The sequence below is a fragment of the Pholcus phalangioides genome, unplaced genomic scaffold (assembly GCF_987345545.1).
Source record: "Pholcus phalangioides strain wild (caught in Gottingen) unplaced genomic scaffold, Ppha-v1.0 ptg000009l_1, whole genome shotgun sequence".
In the NCBI taxonomy this organism is placed as follows: Eukaryota; Metazoa; Arthropoda; class Arachnida; order Araneae; family Pholcidae; genus Pholcus; species Pholcus phalangioides.
This window is the reverse complement of record NW_028301602.1, coordinates 34,552,432-34,571,286: the sequence shown is the minus strand read 5'-3', so window position 1 is coordinate 34,571,286 and position 18,855 is coordinate 34,552,432. Positions and strand designations below refer to the sequence as shown.

At 34.2% G+C, this 18,855-nt stretch overlaps 1 protein-coding gene across 1 annotated transcript in view; it reads right to left on the bottom strand.

Moving 5' to 3' along the window:
- The window catches only part of LOC149082964 (cell adhesion molecule Dscam1-like), a 148,451-nt gene extending 130,411 nt beyond the window's left edge, over positions 1-18,040 (bottom strand). The window contains exon 1 of the mRNA XM_089236011.1: positions 17,362-18,040. Within this exon, the coding sequence (XP_089092137.1) occupies positions 17,362-17,431 (70 nt within the window). The 5' untranslated portion in view covers positions 17,432-18,040. The remainder of the gene's footprint in view (positions 1-17,361) is intronic.
- Between the last annotated feature and the right edge of the window lie 815 nt (positions 18,041-18,855).

Here is an 18,855-nt window from a genome sequence, read left to right as displayed (position 1 = left end):
GATGACCGAAAATGCGTAGAAAACTTGATTTCCCCATGAAAGATTCTGTACAATTGAGAACGTAAAATGCACTCGTACTTTTTCATATGATCGGGAAGACTGCGTATTTCTAAAAATATCGGAAAGACGATTGCTTACCTCTGAAAGGGGTTGGTGTGAGTAGGCCTAAATACAAGAGTTGTGTTGATGCACTTGTTTCGATAACTTGAGCAATAAATGGAAAACCCGTGATAATAACACTCTAAGTATAGTTCAAAAAACAGGAAACTAGAGAAACAATGTGCAAAGGATTAGTGTGAGTACTGATTTTTGCTAGATGAAATTTTGACACAAGCTGTTTAGCCGTGAGTCGTCAATTTACGTGTTGCGGGTGGTAAAATATCTGCAGATATTCAATTTGTTAAAAAGCTTTCGATAAACATTTGCCAGTACAGTATCCAACAGAGTCATATGAACTTCCCAACTCCAAGGCACGAATGCGTATCGATCTCTCGATTAAAAGGTTTCCCCACAGAGAGCAACAGACCTACAACGGTACAAATATTCAAAAATTGCACTTCACACATAGTTTAAAAATTAGATAACAGCACAACACGAGATACGTACTCAAACTGTTAAACATCTAAGCGCACATTCGGCACAACACATTCGGTGGTAAATTGCCTATGCGGATAGACAGGAGTTGTGCTTGGTTTAAATGACATGGTCATAAGACTGGGAAATCTCTACATTGAATATTGAAGGGCCGGGCACATGACTTCTGATAAGGCAATGAAAAGTTTAATTATCAACATATAACAATCAGCACAATCGTCCTTTCCAATTCTCAATATAAAGATCTGTCCATTAATAGATATTGAATACCATAGAAGTAATTTTCGTGAAATTTTAGTCTTGAATCTGAATCATCAGTATTCCTTCCAGACCCAAGCATCATGTTTTTGTATTTTTTATACTTTTTCATACTGTGCATTAAAAACATAAATGTCATCAAATTTGTATTGCTTAAAGTTTTTTTAATTTTCAATTTTTTTCGTTGAGAAATAATTTATTTCGTTCCAAGCCAAGATGATGCAAGGTATATTCTTTCTCAAATAAATTTTTTTTTCAGAATTTGATTGCTAAATTTGACGTAATAAATCACACTTTTTCCGGAAACACTTTCACCTGGAAGCCAACCTAGAAATCTCGTGAGAGTTGAACTTTAAAGGTTTCTCTGAAGAAAGCTCCAAAGTTCACACATCATATTTGAAACTCAAAACGTACACAATTTTTTAAGCTAGGACTTAACTCGCTGTGGTAAAAACAAAATTATACAGTGAGAAAAGCAAACCACACAATTTGTGCGTACGGGTCTAAAAGAGCCAGGGTCTTGTGAAAATAACGTGACCTTCGATGCACAACACACGCACACACACACATTTTCAAATGTATCCATTAATTAGAAGTTCCGCAGAGGAATATGGAGGAGATACATGTGTGTCTTAGTAGGAGAGGATCCGAAATAGGTATACAATTTTATCTTCCTATGATCACCAGGACTTCCATACAAGTAAGATCAACACATAGCACGAGATCTGCACTAAGAAAACAATTGAACAAACCACGAACGGGTCATGCACATAAGCAGTGCATTTAGTAAATATATGCAGAATATAATAAATCTTTCATATCCTTCACTTTCTTTTTTTTTTCAAAATTTTTTCAGAAAGTAAAATGAAAGTTCCGGAAATAAATTTTCATTTTCGTTAAAACTTAAGTCAATCTTTCTTTTAAAACTTTTAATAGAGTTCCCATATTTCTTTTCCTTCCTGAAAACTATCTCGATCTCGGTTTTTTTGTTCTACGTTTTACTTTCTCAAAAAGAATCGACCGACTCCGTGTATTGTTCATCCTTCCAGAAAAACGAAAATTAAAATTGCCCTCTTTTTTCCTTTTTTGACTCTGGGTTTTATTCCGGAATTTTCTTGGGAGAAGGAAAATGAAAAGTTTTGCGTTTAATCTCTGCACGCTTTCTCTCTCTCTCCCTCTTTCTATCTTTCTTTCCTATCTCTTTCGGTCCATCGACTTGGAGTCTCGATATATTGGTCACCAATAAGCAAGTACAAAACTTTCCAGTTGATTATAGAACAAGAATAAGAATAAGGAAAAAAAGGAATGGAAAAGTTCGAAAAAAATAAGAAATAAAAGTGGCTTGATTTTTAGGAAATTGAATTCTTGAGACTTTCTTTCACAGTTTTCATACACATGAATCATTCGTGAACTTGGAATAACTTTTTTCTTTCTTTTAGAGATTTTTATCCCACAGTTTCAACAAAAAAAAATCTCGATGTTATTCGGAACCGAAATAATACACAGTATATATGTGTATGAAAAAATACATTTGGAAATAAAAGCTTTTAATATTAATAACTTGTTCTTCTCTCGATGTATCGTACGTAGCTCTACTACAGCATTGGCTTCTACCTGAACGGAAATGAAATATGAATTCGTATCACGCTTCAACTTTGAGTACAATCTATTCTTGATCAAGATTCAACAAAATAAAAAATGAGACAAAAATGGGATTTGGAAAATAATGATTTTTTTTCCCACAAAATGGAATAAAAAAAGTGATTTTATGGAACTGGAAATAATCGGAAGTTTTAGCCATTTTTCGAGTGAATGTAAAATAAAGAATTTATTGTTCAGAAAGAAAATTAATCTTATGAATAATGATTCTCTGAAAATTCACGTAGCGAAACTTTCATATTAAATAGTTCTCCGTGTAATTTGAAGCTAATGTGATCGAACCGAATTTTATATTCTTAGCGTATGTTAATGATCCATAATGAATAAATTAATTAAATTTGGACTTATTTACGTGGGAGTAATTTTTTATCCAGTCTATGGCAAAATAATAAATTTTTCTACATCATAGAGGGGTTTGAAATAAGATTTTTTTTTGGGCCACTGCTGTATAAAAATAAGTTTCAGTACCTGTTCCTGATCATATATTCAAGTGGAATAACTTAATTTTTAAAAGAATAGTTGATTATATTCATAGATTAATTAGGGATTGCCTCTAGTGGTAATTAATTTTAATTGAATAGTTTATTACCTTTCATGTGATAGTTATAATAACTTGCATTAATATGAAGGGAAATATCGCTTGTTAATCACCGATGTTTGGATGGTAGGCTGTATGGATTGATATCCAATGCTGCCGAAGTTGGTGCTTACCAAGAATAAAGTTGGTGCTTACCAAATGACATGAAATTTTTTTTTGAGGTGATCTTGAATTTTTCTCTCGAGAAAATACAAAATAATTGCAGAATTTCTTATAAACTACTTTTTTTTATTGTAATTTACACTACAGTCGGCGCTGCTTATTAGAACCACGGATAATGCTATCATTCGGCTATTGTTACCATTTTTGCCTAGAACGTGACGGACCAATATCATAACATGGGAAAATTCAGTTTATAGTTATCGGGAATTCGGATAATGTTTTCAATTTTTTTCCGTCGAAAGTTTTTTGTGAAAATTCTGAACTAAGGTTTAACTAACTTTTTTTCTCTCTGTAACTTATCGTTATCAGGGTGCAGAACTGTGTAGGAGGCTAGAAAGTGATTTCACTCGCCTCTCTTATTGACCAATATTCTCGTACTTAATAACGTAATCAAGCCGTACTATTCACTGTGATCCGTATGCGAGTTGAGCTGCTATTGCAATTGTGTTCCTTAAGTGAGGGCAGATGTATGACGTATAAGAAAGCTCTTTCTTTTAGTTCTTGATCAGTTTCTTTCAGTTGACCAGATTCGAATTCATTTTTCCGAGAGACTTTCTCAAGAGATCTAGGAAACGTATTGCGGATTAAAAAAAAATTTTAATTTGTGATATACATTAGACAGTTCCATTCTATCCTCTTACAATGGCTGAATAACAAAAATTATATATACAGGATTTTAGCTCAAAGACAAAAAAGGTCCCGTTTTATGGAACAGAATTAAATATAAAAACGGAATGGTTTTTAACATTTTGCAACCAACTACGCGCGGGAAAGAAAAACAATTGTCCCGTTTTGCTAATACCAGTTTACTATACGTCCAGTTTCACCATCGTTATGTATGGTCACAGTACCTTACAAACGGAACTATTTCGGATATGGTTATTGTTCGGTTATTGTTATCAGAAATCACGAGTCCCGATATGATCACATTGAGTGACGTGGACTGTATTTGAATCAGGTAATTATTTATTTCTGGCGTTCAATTAAAAAAAAATGTATCTGAAGATTATCATTTTATAATAAAAGATTTATCTTATATAAAGTGTAAAAAATTACGATTTATGTAGGTGTTTAAAAAACGTTATTAGTTTATATTTTATACGATTGTGAGTGTTAATGAAATCGTTGATGTTATCGTGGTAGACATTTCCCCATGCTGTAATAAATATCGTAAGTTCCTGTTGATTGGATCCATGTATAGAAAACCGCTTAAAGGAAAGAACTAAGGAGTTTACTTCTAAGGAGTTCAGCACTTAAGGAGTTCCGGAAATTTAAATTTACGAAGATTCACTAATTACTTTGGAGTGGTGAGCGGATGTTATACCACCTTCTGCTTCGTCTTGTTTTTGACCAATGATCTACCGCAGAGTTTGCTCCATCGCCCCCTTCTTCAGAAATATTTTTCCCTCATCGCCCCCAACTCAAGCGAACCCATAGAATCCCATGTTATACCCGTGTCTTCTATCGTTCCCCGGACCATTCCATCGCCCTCTTTGGGAAAGGCTGTTCTACAGTTTTATAGCAGCCCTAAAGTGATTTGTGTTTTATCGGATCATTTTTACAAAAGATCTTTTTGCTAGTACCTGTTTGGTACCGTACCAAATAAGCTGCTTCTTATTTGAAGTGAATAAGAAGTGAAATAATTCTTCTCGATTATCTTCGCTCAGATGATGCTACGTTGTAATGAATAATATCCAAGATAGCGGAACTCGATGCTCACCGAAAAGCAGGAAGCGATATCCAGTATTTCGTTTCAGGTGATCTTAATTTTTTTTCGGTGAAAATTAAAATATTTAAACAGTTTTTTGGTATTACCAACAAGGTGGGACGTATTCGAACTTATAAAGCTTCAGTCATGATTTGGAGTAGTAAGCAAATGCTTTAACACTAAGCCGTTGCAATCCCAGCTTATGCTACTTTTTATTGACAATTGAAACCAATCATATATCTGTATATTGCAATCCTTAAATGAATTGTGTTTTTGCCACAAATGTTTTCAAAAGGAAAAGAACTCTCAAAATATTGAACCAACAAAATTACATGTCATGTCTAACTTTTCAGTGTGATATACTTCCAGCTGAACCGTTTCCCCCAACTACGATTTTGCTGAAAATTCTCACTTTTGGTATAAATTTTACTATATTTGGAACATAGAAAACTTATTGTAGGCTCGACAGGATTCACTTTTCAAGTGCTTTTCAAATAGCCGCTGGCTACGGATCTCTGCTGTAGAATGTTTCCTCATCAGAAGAACTAAGATAAAAAAATAAGGATTCATAGGAAACTCTCTAAAACAATAATGAAATATTCTACAGCATCCAGTGAATTATCATTCGTCATTTCAGTTCTCATAATCAAAATCTATAGGAAAATAACATACCCTTTTAATAGACGAAAACACGTTGATGAAAAAATTGTGTACGAATGTGTATGAGAGAAATAAATTTTTCCTCTCTCAAAACTCTAAAACGGTTGTTTCAAAGATATCTTTCCTTAATCAAATCACAATACTTGAAAAAAAAAATTGCATTTATAATTAAGTATTAATTTATTTTTTACGTCTTTTTACGGAAAATAAATTAATCTAAATATTAAAGTAATGGGAAAAAGTTTTAAACGCGCAAAATACGGAAATCAATGAAATAATATATACTAGATTGAACAATCTCATTGACCTTCCATGTAGATTATTCCGCTAATGATTTTAAGATATATTTTATTTTTTTCCAGGAGGAGATCGTAATTAAGCAATGCATCATCCAGACAGCAAATGACAATTAATTAGCAAGCATGAATAATTATCATTGCCTCGTGTACACGACTGTTCATCTTTTTAATCAAAATAAGATTAATAATCAAGATTTTATCAATGCAACTTAATTGAGCATTTTTCGTTTCTTATGATAGAAACACATCTTTTATCATGGATTCATTTTTCTACTATACTTGTTTTATATTTCGTGGCCTGTAATTTCTGAGTGATAAAATTTGAACTGGTCTTGATTTATTTTTTTTAATCATTTTAACAGGAAATGTTGGCAATTGTGTCTTTTGTTAGAAATCGAATAAAAATGATTTTCTAATAAAAATTTCTCTATTAATATTTTTTTGGGTTGAAAGAGCTATGCTTGTTAACAGTAATCCTGATGACTAATAACTATGTTCAATTTTTTTCGTTGAACGAAGGAATGGGTAAAATTTAAATTTCCGAAATTTTTGAATTTTCCATGAATTAAATATACTTAAAATTTTTTTTAAAAAATGCGGAATAACAGTGTTCCAAAGGTGGTTTTGAATTCCTCGAAGTGTTTGTGGCTCAACGATTGCCTCTTCATGTCGCTCAATTTCGGGGACTCGTAAAAAGCTCACGACAGTTTCTCATCGGGGGGGGGGGGGGGGGGGTCCGTGCGCATTCACATTACTAAGTTCTTTCCTGCAAAGCATATACATTGATTACTTTGTGAATTAATTAAATAAAAGTATTCTTATGTTATTTGTATGAAAATTCGTCATATAAATAGAAATCTTTGTTATATTTCATCATAAACTTATTGATATATCTCAGGTGTTTCAAACTGGGGAGTGGCTGGACCTGCTGGGGTTCACTGCCTAACTGTAGAATTATAAAATAAATTGAAGCTTTAAGTTCTAAAATATATAAATAAATTACTTAAAAAGAAATGTTTTAATTTAATTTACGCTCAAAAAGCACAGCTACAATGTTGGTAGACTGCAGCAGTAATATTGCTATGATTTGACAAAAATTGTTCTTGCGATGATAGCTCTCAATAGGAGTATTAAACATTGTTTTAGTTCTTTTGAAGGCCAACAGACTGCATTGTTATAACGTAAAGTGCTACTTCACCAAACACCAACTCTGGCTATATCGATATATTGCAATTTACTGCCATTAATGAGATGGGTTGGAAATGAAGGAGCTATCTGTTGGTAGTCTCCTCAAGTTCGTTAGGGAAAAATATCCTCCTCCCAGGTTTGAATCTGGGACAGTGACGGCAACCTTCGCGGTGGTAGACGCGCATCTTGGATAAAATATATTTTATCATTTGAGAACATTCTCGCTGATAGATGGTTGTAGTTTCTGCTGTTATAAATGAGGATCCATGACAGACACCAATATTTACGGTGGTCCACGACAAAACGTGGGGTTCCGTGGCAGACATCAAGAGTTCCTCGGGGGGCGATCCACGACTGAAAGTATTTGGGAACTGCTGAGAGAGAAAGAGGGAGAAATATCATATATCCCCCCCCCCATGTATGAATTTCGAAGTAAGCAACATCTCATAAAATTCTGTCCCTTAAAAAAATTAGGTGTCTTGCGCGCATTGTAGTTAATGTGAGAAAAAAATTCTGATTTTACAAAAACAATTCGTACAGTGAATCTCACAAGATTTTTTGTTCAAAAACCTTGAGAAACGTTATAAGCGGGAAACTATTAGTATTAGTGAAAGTCGAGACCACGAATAAAAGTTGTTATAAGCGGGAAAAGTTTTAAGTGGGTATGTAATAAGTGGGATCCACTGTATTTTAACAGACAAACACAAAACCTCTTTAAACACACAGGTGACACGATTGATTCCAAAAACCTATTGTAGGAGTTATGGAAGTAGCAGTAGAGAAGAACAGCAGCAGGTATTCTTGCGCAGTCATCGGACGTCATGATGGTAATCTCCACGCGCGCGCGTGCGAACAAAATTCCCCAAAATATTTTCCTTTTAAGTAAAATTTTTCCAGAAAAATTCAAAGCTAATGTACCGCTATCTATTAGTAAAAATATTTAGTCAAGCAATTTGCAGGAAAAAGAACAAACTAGAAAAAGGTTGCTTGAAATTCAGAAAAACAAAAATTTCAAAATGTCAAATTATCATTATTTTTTGTTTGATAAACTATAGGCGTTTTATAAAGCAATATTCCCCACTCTGGTTAAACATTAACCCCGAGGACTAAGATAATCTCAATGAGAAAAATCTCAGGAGAAGATTAAGTTCACCACACGTTTGAAAAATCGGGAAAAGATACACAAACACAACATTCCTGTCGCGAAGTGCTTGGGAAACGGTTTGCTACCATGAGAAAATCATAAATCCAGCTACCGGTGGACACAAAAACCCTTGATAAAATCCAACCAGTGGGGACAGTGAAGTATACAGTCGGCCCCCCGTATTCGCGGGGGTTACGTTCCGGGAATGACCGCGAATACGGAAATCCGCGAATAACAGAAACCATAAGCTTTTTATTGTATATCTCGTTTATTGAATATCATGGGAAAGAGCAGGGTGACCATGGCCGTCTTAAGAGTATCATGGGCCCCCGGGTCAAGTGGTTTTTCGGAGGCCCTACCTGGTAAGTCTTAGAAAATTTTAACCGGATCTTATTTTTGTGAGGCTTCTCTTCTCTTGAGGCCCCCGGGTCGTGCCCGGGTGAGCCCATGCGTTAAGACGGCACCGAGTGTGACGCAGAGGTAGAAGGAAATGTTGGCGATGTTTTCTGAAAGAACGTTGTGATTTTCATGTTTGCCGTGTCTTCTTCATATCATCGAGTATGTTGACAAGGCTTCCTCTACTAATTTTTCTACATGTGAAGAACGTAAAATAGAGGGATTTATTTATTTTATTATTAGAGGGTGAGGGGGTTCACCCGGAAAGTGAAAGGACGTGGGTTCGATTCCCCGCAGGGTCAGTTGCGTTTTCTCTCTTTCCAAAATATATCTTCGCAACAGCCAGTGGTTAAAAAAAAAAACAAAAAAAGAAAACCCTTTGTATGGTAGCGGAGAGTGACGTCATCCTTGTATAGAGGGATTTATGTTATGAAAATAATCTATTTCAGGATTTCAGCTTACGAATCCCTTCCGCTATGTTACTTGTAGTCAACTTGACTTGTCTTCTACTTCTTTATCTCTATCTTTTTCATCTGGTACTGCTTCAGTTTCAGGATCAGTCAACTGCATTAACTCCTCCTCGGTCAACCCAATATCAAAAGAACTTTGAGAATAGCATGTATTCACTCTCACGGTACCTCCTGACTTCCGAGCGAAAAACCGTTTAAACCAATCCAGGAAAAGTGTTTTCATAGTCCAAGCCTTTTTATTGTTCGTCCGAAATACTGGGAGCTTTGGCTTATCCTTCCCTTCAACGCTAGCGGATTCGCAGATTTGAAAATGATGGTGGGCTTTATTATGTACTCATACGCAAACAACATAGTAAGTTTATCTTTACTTGCCTTAAAACCAGGAGCTCGCTTTCTTCCTCTTGCTTAACTTCTTTGCAGCATTTTCTTCTAAAATAGTGTAGTTTTGTCAGCGTTAAACACCTGGTGAGGTGCATAACATTTCTCTTCAATAATTTTCTACAAAGTCTTTCGAAATTTTCTAGCTGCCTCCTCGTCGGCAGAGGCTTCATCGCCAGTGCTTTTTACATTGCGCAATCCGAATCGTTTTTTTAACCTATGAAACAACCTTTACTTGCATAAGATTCTGATGAAATAGACGTTTCCCCAGTCCTTTCCTTATGGAAGAGTAAAATTTTTCGCATTTTCTGTTATAATATTACAATCAATTGAAATACCTTTTTGTATCAGTCTTTTACCCACAAAAAACAGCATGGATCCCGTAGGCGCTGCAAAGTTTTGACTGCCACAGGTGCAGCTACAGTTACGGCTGAACGAATTTCAGATTCCATTTTCTTGATATATCTCACCGAACATTCGTTGATTCCGTAATGGCGGACCACAGAAGGTATTGACTTCGCCAAGCAGTCAATATATCAAATTTTTCTTGCCAGGTTTTCACTTTTATTTACCCTTTCAGAACCCTTTATCAGAAGCACTAGAAGAATGAGCCATCCTAAACAAGCGCAACTCAAATTTTGTAAACAAAACACGTGAACGACGATTGCTGATCAGTTTAAAGAAAAATTCCAATAAAGGAAAAAAACCGCGAATATGGAAACCGCGAATACGGGGGGCCGACTGTAGTTTATTTAATAATTAATTGACAATTATTTTTGTAATTAATATTTAACTAAGTGAAGTTTAGTTAATTAGTTAATAAATCTCGCGCGCGTGAAAATGTTTGTTGCCATAGCAAGCAATCATACTGGGTGCGGCTTATATAACGGAGTTTTTCCCCTGGTGCTGCCCGTGACACACTACGTCCGATCATTATGTTGCAGAGAGAAGTTGGCCACCCCTAGTTTAGATGATATAAACGTATAAATGAAATGAACTTCAGGATTTGTGGAACTATGGACTAAAAAAAACTTTTTTCTTTTTAAATTCAAATTCTCAAAATTTTGGAATTTTTAATTTTTTTTTCTCCAAAATTCAAAAATTTCTTTAATTTTAGATTTGCATTCAATCTTCAAGATTGAGGTTCATTCTATAGCATCAAGCTCATGAGATTTAATTTATCGAAACGCCAACTAAACAATCATATTAAAGAATTCAAATTAGGTTCATCAGAGTTTGAGCATACGCGATATAGTTTCCATCTTATTGCTCTTCTGATACTAGGCATAAATAATGATCGTAACTCGAAAATTGGTTGAATGCTCTTTGTCTAAGTCGAATTCATAGTTGAGCAATCGTGTTGCACTTGAATATAAGTGAAATGTTCAAACGAGAAGATTCAGATTTTGCAGCTCAAAACTGCGTAACATTCTTCGAAAAAATACGCAACCGTCTCTGGAGCTATTTTCTTTTACTAGCTTGTGTGCGAGTGCGAGTCAATTGATTCATTTTAGTGTTGATACCTTGAATCATTGGATTTATGCACCAAATATTCTCCATTTTTGTGACGGTATCTTCGTAACACATCGTTGACGTAGCCAACATTGCGTCAATTACGTAAGAGGCCAAAATATATTTCTGACTCCGGCTTATATTCGCTTGATTTAGACGAAAGAGTGATCACAGAAAAGTTCATGGTAGAAACATAAACTAAACATAAACAAATCTTCAAAGTACACAAATTCCACTCGATCATCCGAAACGGTTTGATTAATTGAAGACTTGAAATTTATACATATATATACGTACATAAATTCAGTCTCGATCATTTAGGGAATCAATTTAATGGAAGTTTTCGGCGGTCTTATGAACTTCTGGTCAAGTTTTCGATCAGTGAAGTGGAAATATTCTCTTCATGATACACCCGACTGGTTCTGCCTAATTTCTCTCTATCTTGGTGAGATCTTCTAAATACTTATGCATATTTCTAAATAATGATTCAGCATTAGATTCGACATCGATGACTTCTATCTTAGAATAACTTGTCATCGAAACTACCAGTCAAGATAATATAATTTCAGATATTTCAACGTAACCAAGACTATGTTTCATGTAATGATGGGTTTTGATTTGATCACACTGCCGAAAATTAATGGTGTTTTAGTCTGAAGCCAATATAAGGCATTTCAAAGACCCAATGATTGAATGAACGTGTATCATTTTGAAGTGATTTTTTTAACCGTCTAACCGAATCTAATGTAGCACTATACAGAGCCCTATGAAAAAGGTTATAAATAAGCGAAACAGAATCAAACTTTGGTAACAGGCATTTCAAACCATATTAAAATTATTTTATCGAAAACAAAATTTATAGTTTCAAAAGTGAGCAAATATGGAGCAGTGAAAAATGATCAGAAACAAAATGATTGATGAAAAATTGCTGTAAAGCAGTACTCGTGAAACTACTATAAATGCGAATTTTCTTACTGTAATCTATAAACGTTTTTGTGTTGTTCGTTATGATTGAACAGTTGCATCTGTAAAACGCGTCCGAGGCGACCACAGCAACACTTCGAGCGTAGAAAGATGTTAACGCTTTAACTGGCATGGAAGAAATCAAAACATAATCCCCTGTAACATTTCATTTGCTTTATGAAGTAAGCATTCTTTTCCAATTTTTAGCACGTGCGAAGTATGATATAAAATTTTCCATTGAGAGAAATCAACTTTACAAAATATCTAGGACTGTTATTGCTGAAATAAAAGTTTTTAAGAAGACGAGAAGAGCATTATCTCATTGATGCACCCCTGACCCACCTCGAAGGGTATACATGATAATTTAGTAAATCTGACGCTACAGTCCTGCCCAGCACGAATACTTGACAGGGTGAAACGGGGTAAATCCGCGAGTCGAGTGCCAATGACGTTAGATTCGAGAGAGGTGCCACTCTCTTAATATCCGCCGTGGAGTTTCATGGCATACATACAAATCTATATCCTTCAAGCTATAGGGCTTAGTACTGCATAACGTCAATGTCAAGCTAAAGCCCTACCCTACACGCAAGGGCAACGAATTACTCAGCAGTAGGGTAAAACTTACCTATCTCACTACGGTGACATGGGGCAGAGCCGGGCCATGTCTGGTCTTACAGTATTTACAGGTCATTTCCTAAGCTTATTTTATTCTAACACACAGTTTTCCTATAGTCCGAAATGGACGATGACCAAGTTCGATACTGTTTTGCACCCTCATTTCTTCTGCAGAGGGTTTTGAATAATTGTACCTCAAATAGAACCAATCGATATCTTTGATAGATTTGTAAAGGGTATTGTAAACGACGACTTGGAAGGAACATTGCCCAAAAGACAAGAAAATATAAGACCGAATTTCATTTTTATAAAGATTTATCTCTGAACAAATATTTTAAAAAATCGAAACTAATATTTTAAAAATTGGTAACGGTGAACATTTAACATCGTATATTACAATAATATACTTTTTTTCCCCAAAAGGATATTCGTTATTGCGTTCGTAAATGTGATCGTCAGCGAACACATCGTCGAAGATAATCCGCAAAACAAACCACTCACATTTGTTTAATTTTCCTCTGAAGGCGAAATTAAGAAAAAAACTCCTCTTACGTCTTTATTTAAAGCTCTTTCCACTTTTTTTTTCCCTCGAAATACTCGAATCCTCAAGTAGATTAACGAGGTATTTGTTTTCTTAGAGAGTCGTTTTCTCTGAATTACGGTTGAACACACACAATATAAAAGAATAAAATGGTCCGAATGTTTTTATGATCCAAACTTCTGAATATGTATAAATAATAACTAAATAACAACGTCTTCGTTAGAGGTGATAGTAAGCTAAAACGTAGAGACTTTTCTCTCAGTGTCATATTTCAAGAGCCACGAGAAAATTTGAGAAAGTAAACTATAAAAAAAAACTCGTATTTTCTACTTGAGCCGTTTAATCCTTTTACTGAGAGTTAAAAAAAAATGTTCGAATATTCATATTTTTCTTGTTCGTGTTGTAGAATGAAGATGCATAATGCGTGAAGCTCATCTTAAAGTGTATTCTCAAAAATTGTCTAGAAGAGTAAAGGAAAAAAACTTATTTGCTTTAAGATCTTTTAGCATCTCTCCTTTATCACTTTTCTTTTTGCTTTTTCAAGAGTAAATGTAAATATGTACGCATATACACGGATCACATATTAAATTAAGTTGAAATTTATTCCCTAATTTTACAAGTAATCTCAAATTTTCAGCATAAATTATATAAGTAAAAGGTTATCAGTATATGAAGTTGATAAAATACCATCAAATCCGTGCACAAAAAATTCCACTCCGTATACCATTTTCAAGGTCACTTTTTGAAACAATATAAAGTAAGTGCATTGTTTTGGTAAATTTGTTTACGACACGACAGGGAATGTTTATCTCTATGACAGAAAACAGAATGCTACGCTTGGATTCTCTAGAGAACTGAATTATTTAATATTATGGAAAGAGATTTCTCGGAGGAATAGATTTTTGTGCCATATAAGAAATGAATTCTTAGGAATGTACATGGCGTTTCATGAGAACCGATTCACTATAGAAGAAAATGTATGTAGTAAGACCTTCTACAATCAAAATGAAATCGGGCTGAACGAATTCTGGGTCTGACTATATCCGTATAAATGAAATAGGTTTTGTAAAATCGTTATAATACACTGTAGGAATTTGTTTATTCTGTACTTAAAAATTTTATAAAAACCATAATAGAAGTTCTCGTAAATTGTTTACACTATTATTTTCGCCACTGACATCGCGTAAACCATATGAGTTCGCAAATAAGTTTGAATATACACAGACGAAAGTTATTTTGGCTTTTCTAGATATAAGAGGTTTTAGTTCACCTCTAATGTTGCTTTGCGTTTCCGGAACGCTCAGAAACACTTCATAACGTTGCTTGAGGTGAATTTCAGTTCTCAGTAACAAATAATGACCTTTTGAATATCTGGGATATTATTAGATAATTCATTCCCCGATAGAAGAAAGATTAAATTTATCTTTTTTTAATGGATTATACTCCATTTTTCTTGAAAAAACTATTCTTGTGCTAATTGATTCTTGTGCAATTTGATTGCTAAATTTTTGCTGCTTAGAACACTCGACATCAATCATATTTCTACAAAAACTGAAATAAATTATCGTTGTTATTTATGTATTCATAGATTTATTCGGTTTTAATGTATTTATTATTAGTAGACAATAGAGAAAATTTATAGTAACATTGAAATCATTATTGCTTTAAAATCATAGTTGTCTCATTGATGTCACACTTACATATTCCTTAATGATAACTTTTTTTCGAGCCAATAATTTTTTGATACGAATTGAAAACCGGAACTACAGTCATTGTGAAAAAATATATTTCGAATTGTACTGCACCTCGCGTACTATACAAGGGCTTATTGAAGACTTGCAAAGCCTCGAAAATTGCACTTAAAACAAATGTAATGGACAAATTTCACTTTTCAAGTATACAACTGTGTTCTTTGTTTGTGTGACTCAAACTATAGTAAAGGAAAAATAATTCGAATGGCAAATTTTGAAACGATAAAACAAATTAAAATGCAAACACAAAACATTTTAACACTTTAACGAAATCACAGCTACGGTTGTTCTGCAACAAACAAAGAGTTGTCGTCGATTGGGATATCTACCAAGAAATTCAAAACATAAAATGGAAAGAATATGACCTCGTCTTATTGTGTGAATTCCGAATTTTTATTTTCAAACTGGCTGCAGAAATGATCGTTTGAATAACCATTTTAATTAAACCATTAAATAACCTCACATTTAGAGATACGCATTTTAATGGTAAGACATTACTTAAAAATCAAAATCATTATTGCTTTAAACACCGCTTCAAAAAACGAAAATCATTTTTATTGCTACGGAAAAGTATTGTTTGTTATATCACTATATTTGCTGCATGAAGTAAAATTTATCACCGTCAATATACTATTATTTGAACTTTACGCAAATTTACTAGTTAAATCTATTTATAATGCTGACGTTTTGCAATAAAATTATAAAACACATATTAAATAAAGTGTTTTAAACGCGTTCAAAAATATCATTTTTAATAACTTTCCATTATTTTAAAATTGAAATAATACTTTTTTGTGATGTAGTAATTAAAATACCTATGTACGTCGTCTTTAGACTCAGATTTTTACAGCAAGTAACGTCCTAAATTCGTTATTTTAAATGGAATAACGGAAACTTAATTGCCTCACGCATTTTTGCAAGCAAAAGTGCTACCAAACACGAGAAGTAAATGGAGTAACGCATACAATTCATTTGGCTGCTTCGTGTATTTTCAATTTACTTGACCATGAGTGAAAGAGAGAGAGAGAGAGAGAGGGATCCAACAGAGTGAAATACAATTATCATTGAATGAGATAACGTAAATAGAGCGGTGCAGTTGATTAGTTTAGACGGAGATCAACTGGTGGGTCGGCAGCATTTCGTGACACTATTGTCGGACATCCATTTCAGATAAGGGGAAACATATTACACTTACATACATTAGTCTGACTCAGTTTACATCAAACAATTCTAACGTAAATGTAAATTGTACAGATATATTCACACATCTACACATATATTGTATTGTTAATAAAATATATGACTTACTTACCCCGACCCGGCGAATGTGATTCGCCATACGGGGTTACTAAAATATATATCTATTTTTTTTGAAGGTTATTCACATTATTTGATTCCAAATATGGTAACATGATAGATATTGGAAATTAATCCTATATCTAATGAAGCATTGTGCAATTATGCTAATTCAGCGCTACATGATATAGTGAAATACTGAAAATACGATGCAATCAAATTATTTTGTTCTTCACATATTCGTGGATCAATTGATACTCTATTTTTAGCACTTGAAAACAATGTAATGCTATAAAATTAATATTATAATATAAAGAAGCTACTGAAAAATGTATATGTATTTGTTTTTTCTCAAAATTAGGAAAGGTTAATAGGTCAATTAATCTGAGGATAATAATTTGCCATTTTCTTCGTGATTTAACAATACGTGTCTACCCATGTGCTCAGTTTATTAATGTTATTTCTGTCATTTCGGATTTTCACGTATAATAAATTATATTATTGTCACCTGTATAGTATAATTATAACTTATTAATTTCCTCGTGCGGAAGTAAATTCAATTTGAATTTAATCGGATTTATATTATATTAAAAAAAATGTTTTCACGAATTCTGATCAAGTGTGATATTACTCGGACTAAACTTTTTTTTGCGAGAAAAATTTAACAACCGTTAAAATTATGATAGAAAATTAGTAAACAAGATGCTATTGACAAAAATATTGAAAAAATATCTTACTAGGTATCAAAAATTGTTACGTAGATTCCGGGGTTGGGGAAGCTCACAAAATGTTGCTAACGGGTCGGTAAAACAGAAACTAGAATTAACTCATGTAAAGTATGTGTATCTATGCAACTTTTTATGATTATGGAATTATAACCTTTTGTGATAGATCTAATGGGCATTGAATGAGTGCTTATCGGAAAGCACAATACAAAGGAGACAATTATTTCCGCTAAAAAAATGCGTTTATCCATTTATATTCCCATATGAAATTCCCATCAATTGTAATCCCTATTTGGTTATCTTCTCGATCATCATAAACAATATAAACGTGTCCAATCTATAGACACTACTGTGAATAAAATTGTCTTTCTGTTTTACTGTCATTCCTTAGGTAAAATTTATTATTAAAGATAATGAATCGAACGAAAATCATATAGATCTTACCATGATTCACGAGAAAAACAACAGCGATGAAAATAGAGAACAAAATATTCCTTTCAGACGAAAACATCATAATGAATCCGTAAAGTTATAGAGAAGTCACTATATGAAGACAGTTTGAAGTAAGAGCTATGTATAACGACAGCACTTTGTTTATTACAGCATAGTTATCATTTATGACACGATTTAAATCACAATATTTTGTTGAGGTCTATAAACAACAACTGATGTCATTTATATCCATATAAGCTTATATCCATGGAAAAAAAAACCTGTTTCATTCCGAAATTCTGTTAATATGACACAGTTTTTCCAATCTTACGAGAAGAGTAAAATAAATTTCTGTCATTTTTCCTTTTTTCCAAAGACATTCCTGTGACGTATTTAAATAATTCCCACAGTAAATTTTTTTTAAATGTTTTGACGGATTTTAAAATCGTAAAATATATTTTTTTTCTCGAAACTTTCACGTGTACCACCACCACGCGCCGGGTATGGATTTTTGTGAAAGCGAGTTAGAGATAGTTGGAGAGAGTTTTATGAGAGAGAGTTCTTCGTGCGTCCGTGTGCGTCCGTTCCCTTCGGTAGCTAAGACGAAACTGAAGTCCCTACAACTAGCGAGATGGAATTTTGTTGGGAAAAGACGTGGCTGAGAGAGGTTGGTGGCGCACGACGGGCACGCGCCGAACAACGACGTCTGGTTCGTATGTGAGTTAGTGAGTGTGTTGTGTGTGTGTGTGGCTCGAGTTTTGGGAACATTCTGATCGTGAGGCAGGACGTGGGATGCCCGAGAGGCGGGCATGTGACCAAAACTCTCCGAGAGTTTTCCCTTCAGTACGAAAATGTCGTTCATGAGAACGGAGTTCCATTCAGTGGGATGTCGCCGGGTTTTGTCGGTGGTACACGAGAATACGGGGATGGATGGATATAGGATGTTTCCGTGGGAGCATCGAGTAATTTCCTCTCCACGAAGAAAAAAAAATAATAGAGGAAAAGAGAGAGGAATGTGTAGAATATTTCTAACGCACCTGTTGTCGGATAGATCGTGTCTCTCGGAGATGTGGTCTAGGAGAAGTGAATACCCTTTGCTTCGTAACTGAGGGACAACGGAATTTTCGACAAGAATATTAATAACTGCAGCTTACGGGGGATTCACGTATTATTTCTGAGCCAGGAATCGAAATTCACGTTTGTCGTTTGGATTTGTTTGCGGTTGTTAATGAAATTTTAACGGAAATAGAAACTGATTTTAAATCAAAATTAACTGCTGCTGTAATCATTTTCTTATCTTTCCTGACTCAATAGTAAAATGTTTCAGATTATGCCACGAGGCTGGGCTGCTAGAGATCTCGACAACGGGATAAGTATGGCGGCAGAGTTTTTCCATTCACATTCATTCATGCTGCTTTAATCAAAGCAAATTAAAAATGCGTCTAATGCTTTGCTAAACTGCTTTTCCAGCTCCAGGATACTGCCTAGGATAAGGTTAAGTAAGGA